Source organism: Rhinolophus ferrumequinum, chromosome 19 (genome assembly GCF_004115265.2).
Source record: "Rhinolophus ferrumequinum isolate MPI-CBG mRhiFer1 chromosome 19, mRhiFer1_v1.p, whole genome shotgun sequence".
NCBI classification, from domain to species: Eukaryota; Metazoa; Chordata; class Mammalia; order Chiroptera; family Rhinolophidae; genus Rhinolophus; species Rhinolophus ferrumequinum.
The window spans coordinates 1,542,546-1,562,750 of NC_046302.1; the positions used below are offsets into that span (position 1 = coordinate 1,542,546).

Below are 20,205 nucleotides of genomic sequence, written 5' to 3' on the forward strand. Positions count from 1 at the left end.
GTGTATGTTTTAAAAAGTAACTTTGGAGTCCAGCACCTGGGGGTGAATGGGCAGCTGAAAAACTGGAGGTACAGACATCAGTTAAGATATTATTTCAGATGTCATAGGAATGGCGGCAGCGGGGCGCACTTTCTGAGTTCTCCGGATCTTATTACAAACGGGACCTATAACCCGTCAAAGAACTCTTTGCTCATCACACAGAACAGCTAAGAGACTCGTGGAAGGATTACTTGAAGGTGCGCTAATTGAGCGAGCAGGGGAAGAAAGAAAGGGAGCGGAGTGAAAACGTGCGGCCGGCGGCGGCGGGAAATCCCAGCCCGCAGCGGAGTCTCAGCCAGCGGCAGCGAAAACCGCGGTGGCACCCGCAGTTCCGGGCACGCACAGGATCCCAGGGTGGGAACGAAGAGCACAGAGACCAGGAGGTGGACTCTTTCCCTGCGCCCCACGGCTGATTTCTCCCGCCGGGAGGGCAGCTAGTGGGCCCTAGGGCAGACAAAGAACACAGACTCCATACCTGGGCCCCTCCCCTCCACTCTTCCAATCCTACCCTCGCCCTTCCAGAGACTTAAACTGGCCACTGAACTGAGGGGTAGTGTCAGATTACAGAGGAGCCGTAGTAGTGCTCAGGCTCTGGGAAGACTGACAGGGAAGAGGCCGGGAAGAGTGTGATTTTGGCTGGGCTAGGAGAGAAGAGACTCCTCCACCCCCAGCCACCACCTTTTCTGGCCTGCAGGAAGAGGGTGACGCACAGCTGGGCTGGGAGAGAGAAGACCCCTCCATCCCCAGCCCCCACCCTTTCTGGCCTGCCTAGGGCGGGGCAAGTGCAACTGCAGAGACACTCCCAGGGATCAGCAGTAAGCGGCAGACGCAGCTCTGGGCTTTCAGCAGCTCAGAAATCTCCCACCCGCACCCACCACCATATACACACATACTGAAGAAGTGCTCTAAGACTCAGGAGTACTGGACACGGGGCTGGTGGTGCTACTCTCAGTGTGCAGGCACTGAGCAGAAACTGCACTGACTTTGTAAAAACTGTCATCCAGACCCCTCAGGCCCACGCATTTAAATCTACAGTCCCAAAGTCACTCTGGGCACCAGGTGACCGGCTCTGCCTGCGCAATAAGCAGGGGGCTCTTTGGTACAGCAGAGGACAACCTGGACATTACTTGGTGGGCTTAAGCCAAGAATGGCACTGCTTTTTGTTTTGCTTTGTTTTGTTTTGTTTTGCTTTGTCTTTATATCTTTGATATCTTTGCCTGTGTCGAGTGGGGTTATCGGGTGTTTTAACATGTGAATGTATTTGATTTTTTTCTTTGTTGTTGTTGTTGTTGTGCTTGGTGATTTGCTTTGTTCTGAAACTGCCCTAACAGGGCCCAGCTTAAGAGACACAAGATTCAACATATCCAGAGGCCAACTCCAGACCAAACCAGAGTACCACCAGGTTTGACCTACAAGTCACACACCCAGAGGGAATTCTCTGCAGACACAAGAGCCCAGAGAGGCCAAACCACATTTAAGTGGTCAACCCTCACGCAGCAGAATGCCCTGCGGTGGGCAGAGCAAAGTCTCACAACGAGTCAGCCTAGGAGTTAACCCCACCTACTCACAAGCAAAAAGCAATAAAGATCTTCTTTAACAGGACAATATACACAACACAAGAGTCATCTTTGGAGCACATGCCAGAGGAGAAGAACGAAGTAGTGCAAGTCAAATATAAAGGACACATACGACATAAGATAACCTGGCAAGGACTAAGAACTCTAGGGGATCTACCTAATACGTCAAAGCAAACACAGAGAGTCAGCCAGAATGGGGAAACAAAGATACACGTCCCAAATGAAAGAACAGAAGAAACCTCCACAACTGGAACCAAATGAAGCAGAGGTAACCAACCTTTCAGAGACAGAGTTCAGAACACTGGTGATACCAATGTTTAAGGAACTTAAAGAAGACATAAAGAAGGACGTAGAAATCATAACGAACAACCAGTTAGAACTAAAGAACACAATTACCGAAATTAAGAACTCACTTGAAGGAATTACCAGCAGGTTAGATGAAGCAGAGGATCGAATCAGCAACTTAGTAGACAAGGTAGCAGAGATCACCCAAACGGTACAACAGAAAGAAAAAAGAATAAAAAACAATGAGGATGGCTTAAGAGACCTCTGGGATAACATCAAGCGCAACAACATGCGCATCATAGGAATACCAGAAGGTGAAGAGAGGAAGCAAGGGATTGAGAACATACTTGAAGTAATAATGTCCGAAAACTTCCCCAGCCTGATGAAGGAAACCAACATACAAGCCCAGGAACTGCAGAGAGTTCCAACCAGGATTAACCCAAACAGGTACCACACCAAGACACATTATAGTTAAAATGGCAAAGCTTAAAGACAAAGAGAGAATCCTAAAAGCAGCAAGAGAAACACAGAGGGAATACATACAAGGGAACTCCCATAAGACTATCAAAGGACTTTTCTACAGAAACATTGAAGGCCAGGAGGGAGTGGCAGGAGATACTCAAAGTGATGGAAAACAAAGGCCTACAACCTAGATAGCTTTAGCCAGCAAGGCTATCATTTAAAGTTGATGGAGAGATAAAGAGCTTTTCAGAAAAAAATAAGCTAAAGGAATTTATTACCACCAAGCCAGCATTGCAAGAAATACTAAAAGGACTTCTGTAAATAGAAGAAAGATCAAAACAACCTAACTACAAATTTTAAAATGGCAATAACTATGTACCTATCAGTCATCACTTTAAATGTAAACGGATTAAATGCTCCAATCAAGAGACATAGGGTGGCTGAGTGGATAAGAAAGCAAGACCCTTGTATATGCTGTACACAAGAGACTCACCTCAGAACAAAAGACACACACAGGCTGAAAGTGAAGGGTTGGAGTGAGATATTTCATGCAAATGGAAATGAGAAAAAAGCTGGAGTTGCAATACTTATATCTGACAAAATAGAATGTAAAATGAAGAAAATATTAAAAGATAAAGATGGGCACTATATAATAATAAAGGGATCGATCCGACAAGAGGACATAACCCTAGTAAACATCTATGCACCCAACATAGGAGCACCTAAATATATAAAACAGGTACTGACTGACATAAAGACAGAGATCAACAGTAACACTATCATAGTAGGGGACTTCAACACACCTCTGACAACAAGGACAGGTCTTCCAGGCAGAAAATCAATATGGAAACAACAGCCTTAAATGATACATTGGACCACTTGGATTTAATCGATATTTTCAGAGCATTTCACCCCAATGCTGCAAAATACACGTTTTTCTCAAGCGCACATGGAACATTTTCCAAGATAGACCATATGTTAGGCCACAAAACAAGTCTTGATAAATTTAAGAAAATTGAAATCATACCAATTGTCTTCTCTGATCGCAGTGCTATGAAATTAGAAATGAACTACAGGAAAAAAAAAAAAATTGGAAGACACACCAAATCATGGAGGCTGAATAACTTGTTACTAAATAATGAATGGGTCAAGCAGGAGATCAAGGAAGAAATCAAAAGATATCTCGAGACAAATGAAAATGAAAACACGACAACCCAAAATCTATGGGATGCCACAAAAGCAGTCCTAAGAGGGAAATTCATAGCTTTGCAGGCCTACCTTAAGAAACAAGAAACATCACTAATCAACAGTTTATCTTCACACTTAAGGGATCTGGAAAAAGAACAGCAAAATAAGCCCAAAGGGAGCACAAGGAAGCAGATAATAAAGATCAGAGCAGAAATAAATGAAATAGAAACCAGAAAAACAATACAAAAGATCAATGAATCCAAGAGTTGGTTCTTAGAGAAGATAAACAAAATTCACAAACCTTTAGCCAGACTTATTTTAAAAAAGAGAGAGAAGACCGAAATTAATAAAATCAGAAATGAAAGATTAGTGACAACGGACACCGCAGAAATACAAAAAATTTTAAGAAATTACTATGAGCAACTATATGCCAACAAATTTCACAATCTGGAAGAAAAGGACAATTTTCTAGAGGCGTACCAGCTTCCAAGGCTAACTCAAGAAGAAACAGAAAACCTGAATAGACTGATTACCACCAGGGAAATTGAATCCGTAATCAACAATCTCACAACAAACAAAAGCCCTGGACCAGATGGCTGTACAGGTAAATTTTACAAAACGTTCAAAAAAGAATTATCACCTATTCTCCTCAAGCTCTTCCAAAAAATCCAGAAGGAGGGAAAACTCCCAAACACTTTTTACGAAGCCACTATCACCCTGATCCCAAAATCAGACAAAGACACCACAAAAAAAGAAAACTACAGACCGATATCTCTAATGAACACAGATGCAAAAATCCTCAACAAAATATTAGCGAAAAGAATTCAGCAATACATTAAAAAGATCATACACCATGATCAAGTGAGATTCACCCCTGGTATGCAAGGGTGGTTCAACATCCGCAAATCAATTAATGTGATACACCACATTAACAAAATGAAAAATAAAAAATCACATGATCATATCAATAGATGCAGAAAAAGCATTTGATAAAATCCAACAGCCATTTATGATAAAAATGCTTAAGAAAGTGGGAATAGAGGGATCATATCTCAACATAATAAAGGCCATATATGACAAACCCACAGCTAACATCATACTCAAAAGGGAAAACTAAAATCATTCTCCCTAAGATCAGGAACAAGGCAAGGTTGCCCACTATCTCCGCTTCTATTCAACATAGTGCTGGAAGTTCTAGCCACAGCAATCAGACAAGAAAAAGAAATAAAAGGCATCCAAATTGGTAAGGCGGAAGTAAAATTATCATTATATGCAGATGATATGATACTATCTATAGAGAACCCTAAAGACTCCACCAAGAAGCTATTAGAGCTGAAAGATGAATTTAGTAAAGTAGCAGGATACAAAATTAATATTCAGAAATCAGTTGCATTTGTATATACCAATAATAAAACATCAGAAGGAGAAATTAAAAAAACAATCCCATTTACAATTGCTCCAAAGACTATAAAATACCTGGGAATAAATTTAACCAAAGAAATAAAAGATCTGTACTCAGAACATTATAAGACACTGAAGAAAGGAATGAAAGAAGATATAAATAGATGGAAACACATATCATGTTCATGGATAGGAAGAATTAATACAGTTAAAATGTCCATACTGCCTGAGGCAATATACATATTCAACGCAATTCCTATCAAACTACCAACAACGTCTTTCACAGAAATAGAACATATAATCCTAAAATTTATATGGGACCATAAAAGACCCCGTATAGCCTCAGCAATCTTGAGAAATAAGAACAAAGTGGGAGGTATAACAATACCTGACTTCAAATTATACTGCAAGACCACAGTAATCAAAACAGCATGGTACTGGCATAAAAACAGACACATAGATCAATGAACAGAATAGAGAGTCCAGAAATAAATCCATGCCTATATGGCCATTTAATCTACGACAATGGAAGCAATAATTTACCGCGGGGTAAAGACAGTCTATTCAATAAATGGTGCTGGGAAACCTGGACAGACACATGCAAAAAAATGAAGCTGGACCACCTCCTTACACCATATACAAAAATAAATTCAAAATGGCTTAAAGACTTAAATGTAAGATCTGAAACCATAAAATACCTAGAAGAAAATATAGGAAGAAACTTCACAGACATTACCCAGAGTAAGATTTTTACTGATATATCCCCTCGCGCGAGGGAAGTAAGAGAAAAAATAAACATGTGGGATTATATCAAACTAAAAAGTTTTTTCACAGCAAAGGAAACCATCAATAAAACAAAAAGGGATCCTACTGAATGGGAAAAGATATTTGCCAATGATATATGTGATAAGGGATTAATATCACAAAAATATAAAAAACTCACTCAACTCAACTCCAAAAACACAAACGACCCAATTAAAAAATGGGCAGAGGACTTGAAGAGACATTTTTCTATAAAGGACATACAGATGGCAAACAGACATGTGAAGAAATGCGCAACCTCACTAACCATCAGAGAAATGCAAATAAAAACCACAATGAGATACCACCTCACCCCAGTCAAAATGGCTATCATCAATAAATGAACAAACAACAAGTGCTGGCGCGGATGTGGAGAAAAGGGAACGCTTGTGCACTGTTGGTGGGATTGCAGATTGGTGCAGCCACTATGGAAAACAGTATGGAGGTATCTCAAAAATCTGAAAATGGAACTACCCTATGATCCAGTAATTCCACTCCTAGAGTATTTATCCGGAGAAATCCAAAACTCCAATTCAAAAATCTTTATGCACTCCTATGTTTATTGCAGCACTACACACAATAGCTAAGACATGGAAACAACCGAAATGCCCTTCGGTAGATGACTGGATTAAGAAACTGTGGTACATTTATACAATGGAGTATTACGCAGCCATAAAGAAGAAAGAAATCTTACCATTTCCAACAACATGGATGGACCTAGAGAACATTATGTTAAGTGAAATAAGTCAGACAGAGAAAGATAAGCACCATATGATCTCACTTATTTGCGGATTCTAAAGAAAAGAATAAGTGAATGAACTAATCAGAAACAGTTTTGGAGACAAAGAGGAAAAACTGAGGGTTGCTAGATGGGTGATGGGGGTGGGGGTTAGGGGGAAGGTGAGGGGATTAGAAAATAGTCAGTAACCACAAGATGGCCATGGGGTTTTGAAAATTAATCTGGGGAACGTAATTTAGTGGTTACCAGAGGGTAAGGGGGTTGGGGGGTGGGAGATGAGGGTAAGGGGGATCAAATATATGGTGATGGAAGGAGAACTGACTCTGGGTGGTGAACACACAATGTAATTTATAGATGATGTGATACAGAATTGTACACCTGAAATCTATGTAATTTTACTAACAATTGTCACCCCAATAAATTAAAAGAAAAATAATAATAAAAAAAATTAAGAATAGAATTACCACATGACCCAGCAATCCCTCTCCTGGGTATCTACCCAAAAAATCTGAAAACATTTACTGTCAAGATATATGTGCTCTGATGTTCATTGCACCTTTATTTACTGTGGCCAAGACATGGAAGCAACCAGAGTGTCCTTCAATAGCTAATTGGATAGAGAAGATGTGGTATATACACGCAACGGAATAGTATTCTGCCATAAGAAAAGATGACGTAGTATCATTTGCGACAACATGGATAGATCTTGAGATTATTATGCTGAGCAAAATAAGAACAGAAAAGGTTAAGAAGCATCTGATTTCACTGATATGTGGGATATAAAACTGAAAAAAGCAAAAGAACAAGACAAACTAATGAAAAAAGAAAAACTCATAGACACAGACAATAGTTTAGTGGTTACCAGAGGGTAAGATGGGAGGGGGCTGGTAGATGAGGATAAAGGGGATCCAATATATGGTGATGGAAAGAGAACTTACTCTGGGTGGTGAACACACAATGTGATATATAGATGATGTATTACAGAATTGTACACCTGAAATCTATTGTAAGTTTATCAACATTTGTCACCTCAATAAACTAATTTTTTAAAAAAGAAAAAAAAAAGATATTATTTCAATGATCCAGATGTAAGCAAGCAGTACTTGACCCCAGGAAGTGGTGGTCAGTTAAAAACAAGGTGACAGCATTGGTGGGCAAAGAGGAGAGACCTCTGAGGGAAACAGATAACCAGCATTGGAACAAGTCATGGGATGTAAGGTTGCATAGAATGTTTTAGACAAGATTGCAATCAGAGTAAAATCTTGTTTCCAATATAATTTTACTTCACTAAGAGTTTTTACTGTGCTTAAAAATGAAATCATTACTTCTAAAGTACTTAAAGATTCTAAGTGTCTAGTGGTCTTTATCAATAAACGAGATCTGACAATTAAGTTTACGAACTTGTTGCAACGATGTTGCTAACCTCTTTTGATATCAGAGGAATATTCATTATGAATTTGTACCAACAGGACAGACAGTTTACTATTTGGAAGTGTTGAAAAGGCTGCATGAAAAAGTTAGACGACCTGAACTTTTTCCCAACAATTCATGGCTCTTGCATCATGACAATGCACAAGCTCACACGGCACTGTCTGTGGGGGAGTTTTTAGCCAGTAAACAAATAACTATTGGAACACCCTCCCTACTCACCTGATCTGCCCCCCAATGACTTCCTTCTTTACCCAAAGGTAAAGAAAATATTGAAAGGAAGACTTTTTGATGACATTCAGGACATCAAGTGTAATATGACGACAACTCTGATGGCCATTCCAGAAAAAGAGTTCCAAAATTGCTTTGAAGGGTGGACTAGGCACTGGCGTCAGTGCATAGCTTCCCAAGGGGAGTACTTCAAAGGTGACCATAGTGATATTCAGCAATGAGGCATGTAGCACTTTTTCTAGGATGAGTTTGTGAACTTAATTGTCCCACCTTGTAGTGTTTACAGAGTACTTTCCTCCCTCTGTGCCAGACCTTTTATCAGTTAATTTAGAACTCCAGAATTTAAAAAAAAAATCACATAATCATAGTTTTGTTGACTCTTTGCATATAAATCATTCACATTTTATGTATGTAAATATATTTGCATGTGAAATATTGCTGGGAGAAATTAAATATCTAAATAAGTGGAGAAATATACCATGCTTATAAATTTGAAGATTTAATTTAGTTAAAATGTAAAATCTCCTCAAATTGATCTATAGGTTTAATCTGATCCCAATTTAAAAAGCCCAGCAGACGCTTGGCAAAACTTAATGAGTGAATTCTGCAACATACGTGAAGCACAGAAATACAAAGTAGCCAAAACAATCTTGGAAAAAGTGCAGTAAAGCTGAAGGACTCAAGCACTCTGATTTCAGGACTTACTCTAAAGCTAAAGTAATCAAGAGACAGAATGATATTGGTGTAAGAATGAACAAATGATCATTGGAATAGAGCAGAGAGTACAGAAACAGACTCACACGTAGTCAGTTGATTTTTCAGCAAGTGGCACTGGAACCCAATTTTAAAATATGGATGAAAGACTTAAACAGACACATCATAAAGAAGAAATGCAAATAGCCAACAAGCACATGAAGAGATGCTCACATCTTAGTCATCAGAGAAATGCAATTTAAAACCAAAACTAGGGCTTATTATATGCCCAACAAAATGGCTAATACTAAAAAGACTGACAGTATTAATTGTTGACAAGGATGTGGAACAACTAGAGCCATCGCATGTTACCTTACTCATGCGAGTGTTAAATGCTACAAGCACTTTGGAAAACTGGAATTTCCCTATAAAATTAAGTATGTACCTGCCCAAAAAATTCACTTCTAGGTTTTACCCAAGTGAAACAAAAATGTATGTTCACAAGAAGACACATAGAAAAAAAATAATAAAACTGGAAATAACACAAATGTCTAGCAACAGGAGAATAAATAATTTACAGCATTTCTATTCAATGGAATACCAAACACTAATAAAAAGGAACAAACTATGATATGTACAATAGCATGACTGAATCTCAAAAATATCATGATGAGAAGAAGAAGTTAGATACAAAAAAGTACACACTGTATGATTCCATTTATATGAAGTTCTAGAATAGGCAAAATAACCTACAGTGACAAAAATCAGAACAATGGTTACTTGGAGTGGGGAGAATTGACTAGAAATGGTAAAAGGGAATTTTCTGGGGTGATAGAGACATTCTATATCTTGATTTTTGGTTATATTGGTGTAGATACTTTTCAAAATTATTAAATTGTACACTAAGTTCTGTGCATTTCACTGTATATAAATTTTACTTCAATAAAAAATGCAAAAATCCCCAAAGACTAATCAGTTCATCTAATATTTACATATGAAAGGTCTTTTGGAATCTTCTGATGGAGATCCCATGTTAATAATTTAGGAAGCACTAATAACTACAATTCCACATATCAAAACTAAGAGAACATGGATGTGACCAAAGATGTTTCAAGGAAAATTTTTAACTTTTATTATTTAATATTTGTAACTACATGTCAGTATCTTGGATGTCATCCCATCCTCTTGTTGGCTGGTTAGAAAACTTAAAAACCTGCTTTCCCCAGTCAATATTTCCAGGGTTCAATGTGGGGGTGGAGGGGTCGGGGAGGGAGGGAGATTATAATTCTCTTGATCACTCCTGACTTTAAGTCTCTGCTTCCACTGATTTTGTGATCTGTCTTCTGTATTTTGCTTCCTTTACTTTTTGCATATGTCTTCTTTTCTTGGGACAACATCCATAAAATCAGTACAATATTTTCACTCTCTCAAGTACCATTTACTGAAGGTTGTGTGTAGAGCCTATTTGAATTTTTGCAGCCATGGAGCAATTTAATATTGCAACATAATACACCAAATGAGAAACACATTTCAGTGGATTTTCCATTGCTCACTTTTTACATTTCATATCCAGTATCTGGCCATATAGCTGGGCTATTTCCTTTCTGCTTTTAATATTTTCTCACCTCCTTCCTAGCTTATTGCAACCCCCAACACTCCTTGTCATCTTGTTGTCTCTCTCCTCACCAACGTATGCTAGGCTGTGAGGTCTAACTTTTGACATGTCAAATGATCCACTAATGTATTTTACTGATATTCCTGAGAAGGATTTTAAATCAATGAGTATCTTCCCATTCATCTACTTCTAAACAAAGAAATACAGAAAATTCTCACAAACGTCCTCCAGTTTGAAGAAAAATGAATGGAGGGTATAGCTATGCAGCCTCAGGGAAGAGAAAAGAAAAATGCTAGGGAGTGGAAACTCTTTTTTCAAATTAAAAAAAAATTTTTTTTACCATTCCCTCTCCCTCTTTGCCCTCTGGTAACCACTAAACTGTTGTCTGTGTCTATGAGTTTTTGTTTCTTTATTAGTTTGTCTTGTTCCTTTGCTGATTTCAGGTTTTGTTTTTTTTTTAATTTATTGGGGTGACAATTGTTAGTAAAATTACATAGATTTCAGGTGTACAATTCTGTATTACATCATCTATAAATCCCATTGTGTGTTCACCACCCAGTCAGTTCTCCTTCCATCACCATATATTTGATCCCCCTTACCCTCATCTCCCACCCACCACCCCCCTTACTCTCTGGTAACCACTAAACTATTGTCTGTGTCTATGAGTTCTTGTTTCTCATTTGTTTGTCTTGTTCTTTTGTTGTTTTGGGTTACTGCTTTCAGTTTTATATCCCACGTATGAGTGAAGTCATATGGTTCTTGACTTTTTCTGTCTGACTTATTTTGCTTAGCATGATAATCTCAAGATCCATCCATGTTGTCGCAAATGGTCCTATTTCATCTTTTCTTATGGCAGAGTAGTATTCCATTTTGTATGTATATCACATCCTCTTTATCCAATCATCTATTGAAGGACTTTGGTTGTTCCCAAGTCTTGGGGAAGTGAAAAATCTTACATATCACCACCAGATTATAGAAGCCAGAAGGGGACATTGTCTAGGCTTCTTTGTCATTTTCTAGTATCTTTGCTGTGTGGAGAAAATGACTCAAAGCCCATCAGAATGTGACACATCTTTGTGAGGGTGGGTGTTCCCAATACAAGACACTAAACGAGGGCTCAGAAGAAAGAATAGTGTTTAGTGCCCTGGTAAGGGCTTCAAACAATTCCAGTCGGCTCAGCATTGCCCTCCCACCCCCACCCCACATGTCCTCAAGTCACACAAAATTTAATATAAAGCATCTCTTAGGCTACAGATTGTGGCTCAGAGGGGAAGACAAATAACTGTCAGATCAGGTGGAATAAATATCAAAGAGAACTTATCCACACTATAGCAGAGCAAATAGAAGATCTGGTCAGATGGGTATCACCATAAGTATGTGTACTTGTTCAAACCCCTCTCCTATATCTTCTAGGCAGATCTATGACTCAAAGAGAATGGGGGAACATACAAGCCTCCTGGAAGAAGGGATGAAGCTGTTGGAGACGGGATGTGAGTTTTGTTGTTTCTTGTCTCTAGTTTGTCAGATGCAGAGGGTTGGTGAAAGAAGAAGGGGTCAGGAGAGTGTTAGAAGAATAGGGAGGACCTACTAAGCCCAGAAATCAGGAAGAGATGTAGCACTAAAATTCAACCCAGGAAAGGGGTGAGCTCATCTTACCGGTCCTCTTCTCAGTGCCTTCTCCACCCTTGCTTGCAAACCTAAGGGGTTCACAGGCTGGAGGGAGATAGAGTAGCTAGCTGAACTTTTTGAGCAAGATGTAGAAAGGAAGCATTAGCGCTTAGAATTCTGAGGCCTGGCAAAATGCAGTGCTTGGGAGCTCCACTCACTCTAGGGCTAGGTGTGACTTACGTCTGCCTCAGGGTTCTGGAGAAACAATTTCTCCACTTTTAGAAGCAGGCAGGGCAAAGGCCAGGACTGTGGTATTGGAGATATCTGGCCCTGAAGGATCCTGCCAGAATTGATTTTGGTCCCATATTCCATCCAGTGTAGCAAGGAAGCATTAGGTCCTAGATCTTGCCAAAATGGCTAGCAGAGAGAATTGCTGAGTATTAAACATTCCTTCAGCTTTTGAGTCACCTCTTCTAATCAGCACCCAGGGAACAAAACACTCCTAGGACAGGGAGTCCACTTCCTGATCCATGAGCATGTGAGCAGACGAGGCAACTTGATCTTCTCCTTAGAAAAAAATGAGGGCTCTTAATGGTTTCTCTTTGCTTCCCTACTTATGCTTCCAAGTTTAATACAATATCAGTCAGCACAAGTGACCAAGCTAGGAGATACTGAATTACCTACCGGTCATAAGAAAATACAAGTTTCAGTCATAAAGAATATAAGAGCTGTAAGAAATTTTCTATAACCTAAATTATGTTATAGCCTTCCTTCTGAGCAGGAAAAGTGGGGTTTAAGGTAATCACTTCATAGTAATAAACCAGAAATAGGAAGATAAAAACACAGAAGTTTGTGATCATTGTTGCTGTTGTTAGGTATCTTACTCTGTCAGTTCTGTTCAAGTGTCTTTCTCTGCTGGAGATTAGGTAGGAATTTAGGATAATCTCTTAAACCTATCAATCTAATACGGCAGCACAATTTTTGAATCTCCTGGTTTTTAGAAGATAAAAACAGTTTAACCCATCTCTAGAGAACAAACATAGAAATGTGCTCCAAGAGTCTCACCTTAACTCCAGGATTTGTTATGAGCATTCATACCTTCTTCCCTCTCCATACCCATGTTCTTCCAGTCCAGGTGAGGGGATTAGTCACCTGTTCAACAGCATCTACTGTAAGCATATTGAGCATTTGGAACACTGGGGGGGAGGGGAAAGGGAACCTCAAACTGGAAGAACAAAGCACAGCCCTGGGAGAGTACGCATTTAATTTTGGGAGAGAATGGCCATCAGAGAGATGAAGAATGCTGGGATGGGACCAGAGGTACCACCTATCTTAATGTCTTAGAGGTTTGTCAAAACAAAGACAAAAAGATTTTAAACAAACAGGTGGGGGAGAACGGGTTGCAGAGGAGTTCAGATCTTTTCCATTTGGGCAGAACCTGGTTTAAAACAGCCTGGGTAGAAAAATTAGAAGCAGAATTGAAGAGCTCTATTTTCACTGGCTTCATCACTCCAGAATAGGTGCTGATCCTTCTCCCATCCTTCTGTTCCCTGCTACCTGAGGTTTGCGTGTGGTGCCACCAGTCTGGAAGCCATCCGGCATTGGGCCCAGGCTGCCTGATCTGAGAAAACCAAGTGAAGCTTATTGAGCCAAGTTCAGATCCTCAAAGCACCTCAACTACTGTGGCCTTCTTTCCTTAGCATAGACCAGTGTGGTCTCACACGGCCAAAAAGGGACATAAAATGACAACAAGTGGGGCTGGCCCGGTGGCTCAGGTGGTTAGAGCTCCGTGCTCCTAACTCCGAAGGCTGCCGGTTCGATTCCCTCATGGGCCAGTGGCCTCTCAACCACAAGGTTGCCAGTTCGACTCCTGCAAGGGATGGTGGGCTATGCCCCCTGCAACTAGCAATCGCAACTGGACCTGGAGCTGAGTTGCGCCCTCCACAACTAAGACTGAAAGGACAACAACTTGAAGCTGAACTAAGATTGAAAGGACAACAACTTGACTTGGAAAAAAAAAGAAAGAAAAAGAAGTCCTGGAAGTACACATTGTTCCCCAATAAAGTTCTGTTCTCCTTCCCCAATAAAAAAAAAAAAAAAAAAAAAAAAAAAGACGAAAAGTTCAGACTGTTACAAGGCTAACATGGGTGATCTCAAATCCAATGATGGACGAGAAATAGGCTTAGATAGGACAAGTCACCTCCTGTCACAGATATGGCAGAACTAACATTTGAACTCACTTTCTAAAAACTCCAACTTCTATTGTTTGTCTTTGTTACTTTTGTTTTCCTACTATTTGTCTGGAGGCATTTTCTTTAATTAGGCCCAACATCAGTATCCTTTTTGTATGTGCCAATTTTGTTACCAAGTCTCGATGAAGTAAAGATGAAAAATAAAGTGAATTTTGACCGAAAGAAAGGAAGGAAGGAAGGAAGGAAGGAAGGAAGGAAGGAAGGAAGGAAGGGAGGAAGGGAGGAAGGGAGGAAGAAAGAATCCAAGACATTTTACATATGGCACTTATAAAAAAAAAGACTATGACTTGATAATAAATAGAACCAATGATGAGGTTAAAAATATTGATTTTAATTTTATGTAGTAAAAAAGGGAAAGGTCAGTGTTATATGTTAAATTCAGATAAACACAGACTTAAACTAAGCAACTGGAGAAATGTTTATTGAAGTAAATACAAATGTAATAGATGACAAAATAAAAATGAAATATAGGTAACAAAATATTAGTGGAGAAAGAAGTGGAAGAATACAAATCTCATATTTTATAACAGGAAATCAATTGTTTTTATTCAAAATTGAGACATGTGGATAAAGACATATAATAAATCCAATTTTCTAATTGTTTTACAACCTTAGAGAAATCTTTTAGGGCCATCTTATGAAAAAACATTTTTCTGAAGTTCAGCAATTTCTTCAATTGCACACAAGTTTTTATTCTGTTAAAGTCAAATTTCAAATACAAATCTTTCAATATGTATATATCTTTAGACATATATCCAGAATGCTATTCATCACATATTAATGTTGGTTTATTTTCCTGCTTGGTGGGACTTAGGGTAGTTTTTTGTTTGGGGTTTTTGTTTGTTTGTTTTTCTTTCTCTTGAGTTTTTTATGTATTAAATTTTTATATTTCATTTTATGAAAACTTTAACAAATTTTTGAAATAAATATAGGAATGGCCAAAGCAATTTAGAAAAGACAACAGTGAAGAGATATGGCTTTCCCTGTGAAATAATGAAATGTAATGAAACTACAGAAATTAACACAATACGGTACTTAAAAGAAGAATAGGAAGCTATTTCACGGGACAAAATGGAGTATGTGAACTGGCTCATGTTGATATGGGAATTTGTGTCTGTGAAGTGTGGCATATTAAATCAGTGGGGTTATTTAATAAATTCTATTAGAAAAATTCTAGTTATTTAAAGAATAATTTGAAACTATCTCATACCGTGTAACACAATAAGTCATTAATACTTAAAATTTTAAGTGTTTAGAAAAGGAAAAAGAAAAGAAAAAACATAAAAAGAAGAAGAAATTGTAGGTGATTTCTGGGTAAGGAAAGACTTTATCATGATATAATACCTAAAGAAGAAACAACAAAAGTGGTGATAAGATTGACTACTTGACAGTTTTTTTCCCCCACTGAAAAATAACTTTTATTGAGATCCCACCAGCTGCACAATCTGTTCTTGACACTACGCTCCTTCCTCCTTTGCAATTCGGTCTTTCTTAAGTGGTCCCATGAATGCTTTCTTCTCCACAGTCTGGAAGCGGCCATGGCCAAACTTGGACGTGGTGTCGATGAACTTCAGGTCAATCTTCTCCAGGGCCCGCCGTTTGGTCTGCACCAGCAAGGACTTGTGGAGAGTGAGCACCCGCTTCTTGGTTCCCACCACACAGCCTTTCAGCATGACAGAGTCATTGGTCACTTCACCGTAATGGACAAAGCCACCCAGAGGGTTGATGCTCTTGTCAGACAGGTCGTAATCGGTGGAGGCGTTGTTCTTGATAAGTTTGCCATCCTTGATGAGGTAGCCCCGGCCAATCTTGTAGATCTTCTTGTTGATCTCAGTGCGGTGATGGTAACCTTTCTGCCCAGCCCGGGCCACCGAGAAGGCCACCCGGGCAGGATGCCACGCCCCAATACAGGCCACCTTGCGCAGCCCTCGGTGGGTCTTGCGAGGCAGCTTCTTGGTGTGCCAGCGGCTGGTGACCCCTTTGAAGCCTTTGCCTTTGGTGACCCCGATGACGTCGATCATCTCATCCTGTCCAAATACTTGGTTCACAGGGACCTGCTGCTCTAGCCTCTCACGGGCCCTGTCCAGTTTTTCAGCCACTGTGCCTCCATTCACCTGGATCTCCATGAGGTGGGCCTTCTTCTGGCGTAGAGGAAGCAGGCGCATCTGGGTGTGGGCGATGACGCGGATGACCTGGCAGTACTTCTTCATGCTGTTGAAGGCCTTCTCCAGCTGTTTCTTGCCATCATCATCCTGCCACTTCTTGCAGTACTTAGTAAAGGCCTTCTTCTTAGATTTATGCCAGTTCTTATAGAAGCGCCTTTTGCACTCATCACTGATGTGCTCAGCAAAGATGGTCTTGAAGGTACGGAGGCCTCGAGGGGTTTCCACGTAGCCCACAATGCCCACCACCACCATGAGTGGCGTTTCTACAGTGGTCACAGCCTCCACGACTTCCTTTTTGTTCACCTTGGATCCTGGCCTATCGACCTCCCGCACGATGTGGGTCATGCCAGCCTTGTAGCCCAGGAATGCTGTGAGGTGGACAGGCTTGGAGGGGTCATCCTTGGGGAAGCTCTTCACTTTCCCGCGGTGCCGGCTGCTGCGCTTGCGAGGCAAGAAGCCCAGGGACCCATGCCATATATATATATATATATATATATATATATATATATATATATATATATATATATATATATGCAACTAATTAATATCTTTAACATATATAAGAACTTCTACAATTCAATAAGAAATTTGAGTGATATGAACAAATCAGTCACAAAAAGAAGAAACAAAAAAATAAAAAATGAAGCAAATATTTCATTTCACTTGTAGGCAAATGAAATTTCAAAACTGTGGAATATCAGGGTTTTTTTCATATATCGGGTGGGAAATTTTTAAAAATTACTTTAACTCAAAGGTATGTGAAGTTTCAGGTAATGGGGATTCTCCTACACTCTTAGTGGAAATATAAAATAGTACAATTTTTTAAGGATAACTTGGCAGTATATTGTATCAAAACCTAAAAAATATACAGACTCTTTTATCCAACAATTTTACTTTTGTTGGGAAATAGCTGAATATTGTGCAAACAAATGTTGCAGCATTGTTCATAATTGAGAACTTCTCCCCAACTGTTTCATAAAAATTCATCCTAGCCTAACCCCACTGACCGTCCACCATGAGAAATGAGGAACTTTACATATTTATTTCCCTCCACTTATCAGATAATTTTGTGTAAATCTTTATTTTTAAATGGCCACATTTATATTATAATATTTACTGTATTTTGTCTTGCATAATGTGCACTGTTTTGCCCAAATTTGTGAGGGGAAAAATAAGGATGCAAATTATACATGGGTAGTACTAATTCTGTATCTATATAAATGTTTTTAATTATTTTATTTATGCTTATGAGTTAAAAGTGTAGCTCTAAAAATCAATAATGATATTCACATATGCAAAATAATATCCTGGAATACGATAATTGGTTTTATTGAAATGACGACGAACTTGCAATGAAGAAGAGTTCTTGGTCTTCTATGATGCGTAAATATCGTAAATTTGTTACCGGTGCATAAAATTTCTTGTACCTTGTATCTGTTCTTGAGTTTTGTAATTATTTATTACATAAAATTTGTTGTACTATAACATCCTAAATAAAATACATGCTAAAATTCCTTTATAATACAAAAAACAAGTACTTCAAGTAAACAAATAAAAATTTAAATTAAAAAATTAAAACTAAAGATTTTTCCTGGAAAGTTTGGGCCAAAAATATGGGTGTGCATTATACATGGCAAAATATAGTACATCTGTTTTATCATTGTGAATAAGTCTTTCTCTTTTCTTCACATTGATATAAGGTGTAGGTGGGTCTAGAATTCTGTTCCAAATGCTTCATCCCAGAATTTTGAAAAATAACTTGTCATCTCTATAGTGTTGCCCTTTTGGTGGAAAAATATGGTGTAAAATTATAATCCCCTTGCTCTCTAGAAAGCCTGTTCTCTCTCTGAGGTTTTTAGGATCTTCTCTTTATCTTTTTGTTTTGAATTTTCACCAGCATATGTCTGCGTGTGAGTTTACATAAAGAAAGAAACCCTGTTTGGCCCTCAGCACTCTTAGTGTGAAGACCCTTGTCTTTAGAACACTGGCCAAAGGCAAGGTTGTGATGCTGCCACAGCCTCTTGGCCAAAGATTGGCAAACTTTTTCTGAGAAAGTGAGTATTTTTTATAGTATTTTAGGCTTTGCCAACCACATTGCTAGCCAGAGGGTCTCTGTTGCAACTGCTCAACTCTGCCCTGTAGCATAAAAGCAGCCAGTGCAAAATGTAAATACAGGATCATGGCTGTGTCCCAATAAAACTTGAGAACTGAAGTGTGAATTTCATATATTTTCACATGTCACAAAATATTATTTTGATTTTTTTCAACCATTGAAAAGCCATTCATACCTTGCAGGCTATACAAAAACAGGCAGTTTGGGATTTGTTCCGCAGATCTTATTCTGCACACCCCTGCTCTAGGCCAACAGAGAAAGCACAATACAGCATTTCCCTCAGTTTTGAGAGGCTCTCAAATATCAAGGTTTTTATTCAGTGTATTTATTTTGAGAGAAAATATGAGGAAAAAAATAAGAGACACAGAAGATATATTCAAGGTTCAATATTCAACTAGTAGGAATTCCAGAAGGAAGGGAAAGAAACAATGACATAGAGAAAATAATTTTCAAAATAAATGTATATGCTGTTCAGCTCCTCGGTACCTTCTTGGAAATGGGAGTGCTAACTGAATAAGCATCATCATTAAAATGTAGACTCTGTGGAGATGTGTATTTATTTTGTTGATTTTGCACATTATGTTTTTCCTGCCATTAACATCCTCTTTCCTAACTGGAGGTCCTTTGATTTCCAAATTACAATTGTCTTTCATAAGATAAGCAAGCTTGAGATTGCATATGGGTTATTTTGGTAACTCCAAGGGGAGAACTTTATGCGAATATGATCCATCCCAGGTAGGTCTAGCCACTCCCATTTTACAGAATTATATGAACAATTATAAAGAACAAAAGAAATTAAAGATCTAACTGTATGCTGATCCTAGTAATAAATTACTATATCAGAAACACATCTCCACAGAGTCTACATTTTAACGATGATGCTTATTCAGTTAGCACTCCCATTTCCAAGAAGGTACCGAGGAGCTGAACAGCATATACATTTATTTTGAAAATTATTTTCTCTATGTCATTGTTTCTTTCCCTTCCTTCTGGAATTCCTAATAGTTGAATAGTGAACCTTGAACATATCTTCTATGTCTCTTATTTTTTTCTCTCATATTTTCCATCTAAGTTTTTTATTCTACATTGTGGGAGATTTATTTTATTTTCCAGGTCACTAACTTGGGTTTCCCCCATACCCATTATGTTCTCTCTGCTCATTAAATGTCTTATTTCAGTGGGCATATTTTAATTTCTAAGAACTTTTGGGTTTGGATTATTCTTTTTACACAGTAGTAAATTAGTTCTGTGCACACTAATTAGAATAAATTATATCATAAGTATGTCTGTATTGTGGTCTCTAAATACCATTACCTACAAAAATGAAACATGGCTCTTGGAGGGAGGGCTGATTCTAGAACAAGAGCAGGAAATATACAAGATGAATCTGCAATAACTCATCAGACTGAACAGCAAGAAGACTCACAATGATGACTTGGTATGTCAAAGGGTTCAGGAGCCAACCTGGAGGTTTCCCATTGGCCAAAGACAGGACAATGGGAGCACCAAGAAAGATAATAACTACAATTGATGGAAACACAAAATATAATGAAAGAAATGAGATCATAATGGTAAGAACACAACACCCTCCTTTGCAGTCTCCTAGGG

The 20,205-nt window shown here is 38.7% G+C and overlaps 1 protein-coding gene across 1 annotated transcript; it reads right to left on the reverse strand.

Moving 5' to 3' along the window:
* Positions 1-15,730: 15,730 nt before the first annotated feature.
* LOC117038664 (60S ribosomal protein L3-like) lies at positions 15,731-16,955 on the reverse strand (the record flags this gene model as incomplete). The annotated part of the gene is made up of 1 exon (XM_033135564.1): positions 15,731-16,955. A coding segment is annotated over one exon (1,179 nt), but the record flags the coding sequence as incomplete, so codon positions are not given.
* Positions 16,956-20,205: the final 3,250 nt, after the last annotated feature.